Here is a 13,081-nt window from a genome sequence, read left to right as displayed (position 1 = left end):
GTAGGTTTCTTCACGATGTTATCCGTTAAAGCAATCAATAATTAATTTCTAACACGCACATAACTTTGAAAAATCAGAGGTGCTTGCCGGGAATTTGAACCTCGGACCCCACAATCGAGAAGCCGAGTTTCAATTGCCGAATACTGTTACGGATATAATAAAATATATTATTTCGGATAAAATATAAAATTATTTCGGATTATTCAATAATTTCAGTTACGAATATTAGATTTTCAAGGAATTGTGAAAGTAAATAAAATATAAATAGGTAAAGATTTGATTTTATTTACAAAGGAACGCTTATGACTATTTTAGGTTAGGTTAGGTTAGGTTAGGTTAGGTTAGGTTAGGTTAGGTTAGGTTAGGTTAGTATTTACAACGTTCTTGAATTTATAGTAGGGATGTTAAGGTTATGAAATTTCGGATCTGGATACGAATATATTAAAAATATTTGGGATGCGGCTGTCTCTCAGAAGACCATAGTCCATAGTAAGAAGGCCATAGTCCACCGCGCTGGCCAAAAGCGAATTGCTAGACTTCACATACCTTAAAGTTTTTTTTTATCTCCTAGATATGTAGGTTTCTTCACGATGTTATCCGTTAAAGCAATCAATAATTAATTTCTAACACGCACATAACTTTGAAAAATCAGAGGTGCTTGCCGGGAATTTGAACCTCGGACCCCACAATCGAGAAGCCGAGTTTCAATTGCCGAATACTGTTACGGATATAATAAAATATATTATTTCGGATAAAATATAAAATTATTTCGGATTATTCAATAATTTCAGTTACGAATATTAGATTTTCAAGGAATTGTGAAAGTAAATAAAATATAAATAGGTAAAGATTTGATTTTATTTACAAAGGAACGCTTATGACTATTTTAGGTAATGTGTATGTCTCATTTAGATTTCGCTACTATCCGAAAAGATTCAAAACTTTACCCGAATTATGTTACGTTTTGGGTACAATATTTCTTTCGGATATCCGATAGTTTCGGAACAAACAACCATGATTTACAGTTACCGATGTAATTACGAAGGCGGTATCGCTCACGGATCACGTTGGCTCGCCTTAACTACCTCGTGCCTGCGGCTCCAATTTTTCGCTTCATTAACTTCTTGTATATATTCACGTATAGTAACCCCTTACTTGAAAAGTTAGGGGAGGAATATTTCTTTACACATATTTTGAAGTAGTGAATGAGTTTGTAATCCTCTTGTTGGTAAGTGATAACTGTCCCCTTAGACAAATATATTAATTGAAGTCCTACGTGATACCATTCTCAGTACCCTTACCATGAGTTTTCAAAACATCCCAATTTTATGTTACGTTTACTCAATCCAATATTCTGTTCCGTTTGCTTCAGTAGACTGAGTAAACGTAACGATAAGTAAGTGCTCAAGTTCTTTTGTCTGCCTCACATGTTCGCAAAAAAGAGAGACAAAACATAAAGCGCCATTTTGTCAATTTAGACATTTAATGTTACGTTACTGACACTATAGTTCTGATACAATCCGCTAGGGGCGCTGATTGGAAATTGTATAGGCAAATGCGTAAGAAATACCAAAACAGTCATATTTGTCAAAACGTAAAAACTCATGCTAAGGGTACAGGTGTATTGGTTCTTCCCGAAGACTACGTTGAAATGTCTCGTAATTTCATATCTGCCGTACTCAATCTTTGAAATCAGAATACAGCAGCTTAACAATACTGATATAACGTAGAAATGAGAATGTCGATGGAGATCCTGCCTACCAACCTTACATCTATATAAAAACATTGTACTTGGTTAACCTTTTCTTTTTTTTATTAACCAATTTTCTTTTTTTAGGGTTCCGTAGCCTAAGGGTTGAATCAGGATCCCATTACTAAGCCTACACTGTCTGCCTACTTGTCACAGGGCTCTATTTCTTGAACCGTAATGGATAGACACTTGAAATTTCCAGTATGTCTTATTATGACTATTATAATAACCAATACTAAGAATAAAAACGATGGTACGGAACTCTCCGTGCTTGACTCGCATTTAGCGAAGAATTGGCCAAATGTTATGTTGTTTTACAATTTTAAAGAAATCTTTTAATATCAATAAATTTGGACACACCGTTTCTGTACTTTGTGAATCTAGGTTATTATTAATTTGAGTTAGTCAAGACATTTGAGTTTCTGTACCCTTTCAGCCTGTTTACTAGTTCCAAGTTTAATTATATCAATAGGTAACTCGACCGAACTTCACATAGTTATTGCCCTCAAAACGTAATTAGGCATATGTAACAGTGCGGATGTCGAAATTAACCCCCGGGGTGAATACATGAGCGAAGTTAATATGATGGGATGAGGAGGCGCGAATGGGTCATTAACGAACGTTTAAATTAGGGATGTTATGGTGTTCCGTTCCGATTTATTCGGTCCTTAAAATGTCCTTAAATGGTTCGTAACGGTTCTTGAAAAAGTGTCACAGTGACGCTTAAAATGTGATTTAATTTGAGACGTACTTTGTAGAAAATCACTCGCTATTCGGATTCATTTAGTACATTATTTCTTTTTATAATTAAACCCTGAGATATGGCAGGCGTGCTATCTTTTGGGAAGCAATTGTCTTCGCCTATGGACATTAGCAACATCAGAGTAGTACCAAAGCATCCCCGGAGAAGAGCTCTTAATATACCTTTATTTAAGCTTACTTACGTTTAGTAAATTGATGGAAAGTAAAGATCAATCACTTTTTATTACGTCAACAGCCACTTAAATGACTGACTGACTGAATGATTTGACTCCAGTGACTTCATCACCTATTTCTGCCAAGTTTAGTTCTGTAGTTTTACACGCGAATGAGTTTTGGTTTGAATAGTGTTGTTTGAAGCATTCCAACTTAATTCTTAGGAAGAGCGATGTATCTCGTCCTTATTATATTTTATAAAAATAAGTTATAAAACGTGAACATTTAACATCCATTCTCGAAATTCTTGTATCTAAATGTATATAACTCAAAGGTGACTGACTGACATAGTGATCTATCAACGCACAGCCCAAACCACTGGACGGATCGGTCTGAAATTTGACATGCAGGTAGATATTACGACATAGACATCCGCTAAGAAATGATTTTGATCAATTCTACCCCCAGGGGGATAAAATAGGGGATGAAAATATTACTTCGTAACGCGAGCGAAGCCGCGGGTAAAAACTCGTTTTAAACTATAACTGATAGCGATAGATTCGTAAAACATTCACAGCCTCGTATCCTAACAGCTCTTGTTAAAATTTGACTGGAACACAGCGCTGTTGCTTTGAAAATGTAACTGGAAGTCTTCAAGCGACTTTGTTCACGAGCATTTAATTTTGCCATTTAGCACTTTCATAGGACGCCTTCCTTTGAGCTGCCGGCGACATAATGGCGGAATTTCAAACTTGTCGAATTTTTGTCTTGTGTAGCTTGTTACATGCAGTTCATCTGATTTTGTACACTGCAATAAAAATAATCAGGTTTTGTGTACAATGACGAATTACCTTACCTTACCTTACCTTAGTTATAACGTGCTGCACGACATCCGGATTCAAACCACGTTCAGATTTGTACCAAAAATGTTCCTTTTGCTTAAATCTCACATAGACGCTTTAAAGTATACATTTATTTGTAATATTAACAATGTTCCTAATTTAAATATTTTTCATCCATCATTTTGTTCTATCCCGGGATTAAACCCGAAACCCTCCGCGTATCAAACCCTTTAACGAAGGCTGAACTTAAGTAGAAACATTTTAATTATCATAAAATATACAGTAATCGTAGCGTTCCAAAATAAACCGTAGATGACATTAAAAAAACAACATTAATTTATTTTCGATGCCACATTTTTTAAAGATATTAATCAAGTAAATATACGTCCCATTCTTACCGAGATACATATCTTACGACTGATAAACAAATGTATAATCTTGTTACGAAGTTTCGTAAAAGATATGCAAATTGGTAGCGTGGTACAACCTCTCCCTTCCTCAGATTAAATATTTTACGACAAATGTTTCGAGTTACGATTACCTAAGTATTTCATTTCTTCTTATTTCACTTCCACAAGAAAACACTGGCAGAGACACAATACAAGTTGAAAAAATAAAAATAATATTGTTTTAAAATCTTTTAAGTCTATAAACGTATATAAAACGAAATATATTAAAATGGAATGAAGATAGCTTTCGAGCGAAGCGAGAGTAATATAAGAAATGTGATCATTTAAACTTCGTAGGGACAATGTTTTCGTTGAGCACGCTCGTGATACTTAGCATACAAAGCCAAGTTTCTTCGCTCTTAAGTAAGATTAAGCTATCACTTGGTGATATTTGTTAAACAAAGACCTCGCTCAGTTTGACAGAGTTGAAGACAGCATTAAAACTTTGCAACTTAAGTCGCTCGAAAATATCTAGTGTGAATAAATGTAGATAAAAAGCGCGTGTATGAAATATGTATGAAGTATGTATTATAATAGTTGCCAAATTTCTTACCGCACGTCCTTGAGCCGTAGCGAGCAGTGCCAAGAGTAGCAAGGAGCACAACATTACGTAGACGTAGCGTGCTCGTAGCCGCACGTAGCACCACCGTAGCGCACGGCGACGATCGCGTGACTGCCGCACCGTAGCTCCACTTCGCTACGTCGCGTGTCGCGCTGCCTGTGACCTCAAGTCGGACCTTCGTACATTATGTAAACAAAATATTTGACAATAACACGGTCGGAATGGAGAGTAGTTTTCTTGTTTGCCTGAAGTCACCCGAATGTGAAATGTTCATCGGAACGTCAAGATAAGTATAATTCTTTTTGATATTCTGTGATACTCTTGTTTTTGTTTGGTAATAAAGTAAATAATAATTTATTGAAATTATAATGCTTTTGGCGTTTAGGAAAAATGATGAGAGTGATTCTTTACAAAACCGGCAGATAAAAAATCGGTACCATATTTATCGGCTAGTGAGTATTTTTGGTATATTATGAAATACGATGTAATATAAGACGATATATTACATTACCATGCGTTACGTCATGTAGCATGTCGTATCAATTGTGCCGATCGTTTTGTAATATTTTTTCGGTGCGTATAAAGTTTCCTCCGCCCTTGCGTATGCTCATATTGAAACACTTTGCTCATATTGGAACTTTTTATTGTTTATTAACAAATAAAAAATACATAAGTTTATAAAATTGAACATAAAACACTTTATTGCACTGGCCGACACTTAAGCGATAAATTCTGATCCTTATGATAAATAATTGTTAACCGGATGTTAACATAGCCTTGTAAATCTACGAAAGTTATTAATTCGTACATCTGCCGTCCACTACACCACCACAATGCATAACATTTATTTTACCCATTAATTTCACTATTTATCGTATAACCTCAACATATTCTACAAAGAGAATTGCAATACCTCTTGGGCAACATCGTATTACATTCATCATTAAATTATATATTTATATATGCAATTAACTAAATTATTCACAGATCGAGCGTTAGAGCAGTAAATCACATAGAGAGGCGAGACCACAGACTACGAATTTAAATACATTACTTTACACGCAATTTATGTTCATTTCTACATATCTATTGAGCCCTAGAAATAAATGGTAATTCTCAGAATAAATGTGTTAATACATAGCTTTAGTTACATTCATGTGAAGGTGGTAGAACCCTCATGGTTCCACTGCGGCAGCACCACCGCCACATATATTTCTGACTAATAACAGCAGTGTTAAGCGCTGCTGTGTTCTGGTTTGAAGGGTGTGGTAAATAAGAGATACTTTTCCGAGTCGTTCTAGCTTAGTCCTCAGGGGTAGCGGCGCTGTGGCTAACCTCAGATAGAAAAATCTAAACCTATCTACGATTAGTAGCCACTTACTATCAGGTCGACTGCATACTCGACCAGTTTGGCTACAGCCACCATGTTTCATTACATCAGTGAAATAGACTTATCAAACATTTGAGACCAGATTGGTCAGACCTCCAAAACTCTTACTTTACGGAGTACTTGCTTAAACGGTTATTATGACTGATCTGTACGTAATCAGTAATTCAGTCAGTACATAACTTTATATGACCAGAGGTTTGCCAGAATTTGAACGCTGGACTCAAAATGTGAGAGGTCAAAATTAATCAGATTATTTTATTTATTTATTTTAACTTTATTGTAAACCTAGTGGTTACAAAGGGCGAACTTAATGCCTAGTGGCATTCTCCACCAGTTAACCCTTGTTGATGGATTATCTTTAGTATATAATCGTAAAATACATAGGTATCTAAGTTTACTACGCTGACAAAGGGATCGAACAGACGCCGTCAACCTGCGCTGATAACGCAAAATAATTTATCGTCTCCGTCACGTCAGCAGAACGTGGTAAAGTTATCAGATTCACGTTATATGAATATATACTCAGTTTTTGGGAACTAGTATTTGAATGAAATGAATAAACATGTTTAACTTGCGCTTATTCGTAAAGAAAACAATTTAGTGATAATAGAAATAGAAAAAAAAAAAAAATGGTTCCTCTGTAGACAATTGTCTGTAGTCAATTGCTTTAAACTAGTGTCCGACCGTCACTTCGGCTTCGACCATCTTTGACCAATACCTTCGGCAAAACCCTTCGGAAAAAAATCACCTTCAGCATCGGCCAAAATGGACCAAAGTCTTGGCCGAATCGAAAGATTACTAGCAAGGGCCGAAAGTCAGGGTAAGCTTTTAAATCAAAATATAATTTAAGATCTAAGCCAATCTGGATTTGAATTCATTTTTATTTTTAATCTTCAACTTCGGAGGGAAACGAATTCATGGACACATGTTATGTTAATCATAATATGTGTCGATGTGTGACACATATAATTCTAAAGGTGGTAGAACCCTTTGTGGTTCGACTCCGGACTGCCTAATAACAGCAGTGATAGGCGTTGCTGTGTTCCGTTTTGAAGGATGTGGTAAGGGAGACATACTTTTCCGAGGCGTTCCAGCGTAGTCCTCAGAGGTAGCGGCGCATTTGTGGCCGACCTCAGGTAGGAATATTTAATCCTATCTGGGGTTGATAACAGATGTGCATGGGCGGCAGTAGCCACTTACCATCAGGTGGACGGTATGCTCGTCTACTACTCCTTATAAAAAAAATCTTAAAATCCGTCAAGCCGTTTGAACTGAAGGCCGTGCCGAAGAATGATACATACATGCATAGTGAATACATATGCTCTAAAAATATTACCCATCGGGTGAAATTCAATAATGATTGCATTAAAAAACATTAGTATTAACAGAAGACTACATTTTATTCGACACAAAATACCAATTGAATATATTATAACAAGAATTTAACGCTAAAATATTCGTAGTATTAAAAGCTAGCAATACATTAAACAATGACTACTTAATATTTAATTCTCATTCTTTTCTTTATGATATAAACTTTTTATCGACGGTTAGTCTCTGCCACTACACAAAGGTAATACAATTATGATCTCTTTTGAAATGTTTGCTTTCAATTCAAGTAGACTTTAATAAAGTTCTTTCTCCACTCTTATATTACCTGAAAGTATTCTCCAAGTATAACGCTAAGAATTCTTGATAATAATAATTGAATTTTTCTCTGTTCCTTTGAGTTGTATTTTTAATAAAAGTTTACCTCTTATTACGAGGTACGCTAGTCTTGTTTCTGTCTGAATGTTCATTAAAATATTATTAGGTCTTCTTATTAAATCATTAAGGTTTGCGGGAAGCAATCTTGGAATAAAATAGTATTAAAGTAAAATGATTTTTTCTGTGGTTGCCAGTTTCATGCATGTCCGTTATCATCATCGATCTATTACGATCCCACAGTTGGGTAATTGTCTTTTGCCTAGCAGAATGAGGAATAGATTTGCAGAAGGCCACAAAGGCCCAGTAAGTACCAAAGCGGAGATGTTATAGACGGAAAAGAGATTTCTCGTAAATAACTAAGTGATAGTATGTAATGCACATTTAAGGTGGTAGAACGCTTGTGTGATTCGACTCCGGCGGCACCACAGCCACACCTTTTCCTGTCTAATAACAGCAGTATTAAGCGCTGCTGCGTTCTTAGATGGGTTATCCAAGACTCAGCCTTTAGGGATAGCAAAGTAACTATTGTCGACCTAAGGCAGGACTCTAATCTTATCAGGGATTGATCATTATCAATCAATATTCAATTCAAGCACCAGAACACAGCAGAGCCCAACGAAGTTGTTGCGAGCAGGTGTAGTCGTACAATTTGTTATGGCGACGCGATTCATTTCTATATTCAGAGCGGACTAGTAGTTTGACGCGGCCAATACCACCGCCACACCTTTTTTTTTTCTCGATGGGGAAACCTTCAAAAGGTACCCGTTGCCGTGGGAGCGACATATGGGGTTATGTGGGACTTTTCCTGCACTAAAACCCCCCTGGTGGCCGTCCTCGGCGCTGCGTAGAGGACTCCGGGATCTCCAACGGAACGCGACCGGAGTCCTCTCAGCGCACTGCCCCGTCGGGCTCCGCCTAGGTGACTTTGTATCACCACACCGTCTGGTGTATACGACGGAATGCGACCACACATACCGCCGTCCGTCCCGGGGTCGCTAGCCGGGCGGTTCGAGCTCTCACTCTTGCCGCCCGTAACCCCGAAAGCCCCTTTTAGTCGCCTCTTACGACAGGCAGGGTATACCGTAGGCCTGTTCTAGACCACCGCCACACCTATTTTTGTTATAACAGTGTAGCGCTGCTGTGTTCTGATTTGACATTGACGTCATTACGTCAATGGGTTGCAGTAGCCACTTATCATCAGACGAACCGCATACATGGTTGCTTCGATTAAAAAAAAAGATTTAAGCGAAGTGAAAAGTAGATATGGGAATAAACGATTCCTATTGGTCGTTTATGAGATATCTCCTCTTCGTTCCGCTCATCTCCACTAAGACATACACCAAAACTGACCCCTTTTTTAAAATACCTACTATAAATAACGTACGTAAACGCAATCGATTTATTTTTGCCGTCTTTAATCCTCATACATACATGATCCCTACATGTTTTTGGTTGTTTTGATCATAACTTTTTTAATTAATACGGTCCTATATTCGGCCCGTTAGAAATACCTTTGTGAAACAATTTTGTTTAAATTCCGTTGAGTTTAGAATTTAAGCTTTTAAACGCATCGCATCGTGTGGAATATGTTTACATTATTATCTAATTAAATTGCAACTGTATGCTACTCGTATAATAATTTTGTACATGGAGAGCTAAATAAAGGAATATTATAAGTTTCTTTTTTTTCTTTTTATCTTACTAAAACTTTGTTAAGTGAGATGCAGCCTTAGATAAAACACGCTTTTTTTTATCGTTTAATCTAACGATTAGGCAGACGTGCTACCTGATGGAAAGTAGTCAACGCCGGACATTTGCAACACCAGAGGAGACGCCAATGCATCGCCGGCTTTGTATGAGAGCTCTTTTTGCACCTTTTTTGAAGAGCCCCATGTCATAGCGCTCCGGGAATACCTCAGGAGGAAGTTCATTCCACATCTTACACGTCCGCGGCAAGAACGTCCGTACAAACCGAACCGTGGAGGACCGCCACGAGTCCAGTTGGTGTGGATAAAACTTCATCCTTCGGCGAGTGGTGCGTTATAAAGCAGAAGGAGTTGCCCCGCGCTTAAGTACCGCTTCGCTCTGTTCAAGACGCCCAGTTTTCTTGATGCCAACTTCGCTTTAACATCCAAATGACCCCGGTACTGCACGTCACACGATATGTCAACTCCCAGGATCCCCACACTTTTACCAATGGTGAGCGGGATACCTTGGAACCGTGGCGCTATGACGAATGGGGTTTTTTTAGCGGTAAACGCGCAGACTTGTGTCTTCGTGGGGTTAAACTCAACGAGGTTAAGTCGAACCCATGTCGAGACCTGCTCCAGAGAGTCCTCGATTTCAGACACAAGTCGGATTCTGCTTTCTTCCACGAGAGTCCGAGATGTATTTGCGCGGCATGTATACGTAACGTCTCCCGTACTATCATCTGCATAGCAATATATGTTGCCTACTTGTTGCAACATATCATTGATATGCAGAATCAATAGTGTGGGAGATAGGACTGAGCCCTGGGCTTGCCTAGAAGTAGCCTATTCACCCTTGACTTGAACAATCCCAGGTCGTATGTATCGGGAAACAACGAAGGCGGGAGTGTGTTCCATTCTTTGGCGGTTCGCAGCAGGAATGAGTTGCAATAACGCTTAGTCCGCACAAGAGGAATATCAACTAAATATTGATGGTAACCCGCGGTTCGTCTAGACGTCCGATGATGAAAAGGGGTGGTAGGAATTAAGTTGTGAAGTTCAGACGCACACTCTCCAAAATGTATTCTATAGAAAACAGCCAGGCGAGCAACTTGGCGTCGGTGCTGCAAGCTGTACATCTTGGCATCTTGCAAGTATTGTATAGCATGTGTACAAGTAGTTTAGTAGCTATATTTTTAGTCCACTAGTTTGAAATAGATAAATAACTTTAAAATGGTAGTACCCTTTATAATTCACCTAAGAAGATATCACGTTTTTTCCTGTCGCGGTTCCTGCGGTCACATTTTACTGTGTTCGGGTTAAAAGTCGTGGTAAGTGAGAGACACTTTAACCAGGCATTCTCACTTACTCTAGCAATGCATCTGTGGATTAAGGTACGTGTTCAGAGGACATCGTTTGCGTTCCGTAGGAGATCCCGGAGTCGTCTTGGCAACGTAGAGGACGGCCACCGGAGGGGTTTTAGTGCGGTAAGAATCCCACATAACCCTGTGTCGCTCCCACGGCACCGGGTACCTTTTGAAGGTTTCCCCCTCTTAAACAAAAAAAAAACTGACTTCAATCTGGCTTGATTTGATCACAGATATCCATGGGCGGCATTTCTCGCTTACCATTCAGATAGACTGTAGTATCGTTATGCCTACCTAACTGTATCAAAATATACAAATTTATCCATACATAGTCCTCCCTAAATATTTCTCCGGTATGCGTTAATGTCATGCAATGTGTTTGTGGGTGTGTTTCTCCATTTGAAATATTTCTACTAACTTATACTATTAAGTATAAGTTACACGTAGGTGTATAAGTAATATAGTAATAGTACTTATAAATTATCATCAACAACCCATGTGACAGTCCCAATGCTGGGCACGGGTCTCCTCTCATAATGAGAAGGATTAGGCCATAGTCCACCGCGCTGGCCAAGTGCGTATTGGTAGACTTCACATAGCTTTGAGATTTTTTTTTAAATCTCTCAGGTATGCAGGTTTCTTCACGATGTTTTTCTTCACCGTATAGCAAGAGATAATTAATTTCTAATACGCACATAACTTTGAAAAATCAGAGGTGCGTGCCTGGGATTTGGACCTCGGACCCCTCGATCGAGAGGCCGAGTTTCTTAACCACTAGGCTATCACTGCTATATGTACTTATACACGTACGAGTAAACATAAGGACATTTACCCTTCTAATGTATAGATGGCTGGGTGCTGCTCCACAGACGGCAAAGTGTTGGCAAACTAAATCCATTTCTCTGACTTGCTTCCGCACGAACGTGACACGAATGCAAATACTCATAGACACTTCTACAACAACTGAGCACAACTTAGAACGTTTAAAACCTGATTTGCATACTATTATTGTTGTAGTGGATAGCCGTTTGATATGTAGAGCGGCCAGGATTCGAGCCCCGGTTATTCGAACATCGTCTTCCAAACATTATATCCATACACTGACAGCTGATGAATGAAAATTGGAAGACTTCATACACATTTGCGATTTTTTTTCGAAAGCTCTCGGGCGTGGTTTGGTCATGATGAGCATGTCATCCTTCACCGTGGAACCTAGTGATAATTAATTTTTATCCTGATATATTACTTATTTATCAGGACTGGGTTTGAACCCAGATCCCACTGGAATCGACCGATATGGTGAACGCTCCGACAGATTAGTCATCATATGTAACTGTATTATATTTATACTGTATCACCGCCTATACGCACACACCACTGTTCTTATATACACATAAAAAAAAGATACACACATAAATTGAAACATTCGTCGATTCACTCCCTACATAAAAAGCAAATATTTTTGAACAGGCAAATCGTTAACTAATATCGGTACAGAACGAACCCTTTTCTCATACGAAAACGATAATAACTTGGTATCGATTCCGAGATGACGAAGTATGATTGCGAATTTTACTCGCAAATACAAAACCGTTTTATCGTTCCGATAGCAGTTGTTTTATTTATCGTTTTCGCGCAATGATATATTAAAACTATAGATACGTTACATATCCACTAGACATCACAAAATAGTGAGTGAAACACGAGCGCATTGACACACATGTACGTTTTTCATATTACTACATAGACGAATATTCCCTAAGGGACAGAGCTATTAGAACAATATGATAAAAAAGACAACTAGTGTTTGACATTGCGTTTCAAGTTTCATTCATACGTAAATATCGACGTAAATTTTGCGTCCCTATCACCTTCTTTGTGGAACGAATACGTTCTCTTTCTTGTCAGTTACGTAATCATGGCGGACCAATCACGAAAAATATCAAAATATAATAATTTCTGCTCCTTTACTTGTGATATGAGATTCCATGAAGCTTGTTTAATTTTTTGCGTATAATTTGTACATTAACGCATTTTACTAGAAGGCTTTTTAAGGCTTAGAAGACTAAAACAATGACGCTTAACGTGTACAGAGACATATGTATCAAGTACTACGCCGCGCGAGAGCGACTGGACTCGACAAACACCAATGGTTGCTTTTGTATCTTTAAATTTTTGCCCGCTAGTAACGTATCTTTAGTTATTATATCAATGTTTTCGCGTTATTACTCGATTTTCCATAAGATCTCAGCACTAACAAGCGACGCTCTTCACAATATTCGCTATTATGCGCAATCCGTGGGTTGAATCAAATTAACTTGTTGAAATTCATATTTTGAACGATGGTTTTGTAAGTATTTTACAAGCTTATGGTGTATTTACTAGGAATTTCGAGTTTACTTAGAAATATA

General features: G+C 38.0%; 1 protein-coding gene across 1 annotated transcript in view; it reads right to left on the bottom strand.

Moving 5' to 3' along the window:
* Positions 1 to 4,637, bottom strand: part of LOC140748275 (uncharacterized) — a 93,565-nt gene extending 88,928 nt beyond the window's left edge. Inside the window, exon 1 of the mRNA XM_073081061.1 lies at positions 4,510 to 4,637. Coding sequence (XP_072937162.1) covers positions 4,510 to 4,563 — 54 coding nt within the window. The 5' untranslated portion in view covers positions 4,564 to 4,637. The remainder of the gene's footprint in view (positions 1 to 4,509) is intronic.
* Positions 4,638 to 13,081: the final 8,444 nt, after the last annotated feature.

The sequence above is a fragment of the Epargyreus clarus genome, unplaced genomic scaffold (genome assembly GCF_041222505.1).
Source record: "Epargyreus clarus isolate Ecla_fem2 unplaced genomic scaffold, WU_Ecla_fem_2.2 ptg000015l, whole genome shotgun sequence".
NCBI lineage: Eukaryota > Metazoa > Arthropoda > Insecta > Lepidoptera > Hesperiidae > Epargyreus > Epargyreus clarus.
Note: the sequence above shows the minus strand (reverse complement) of the source record. Positions and strands in the feature narration are given on the sequence as shown.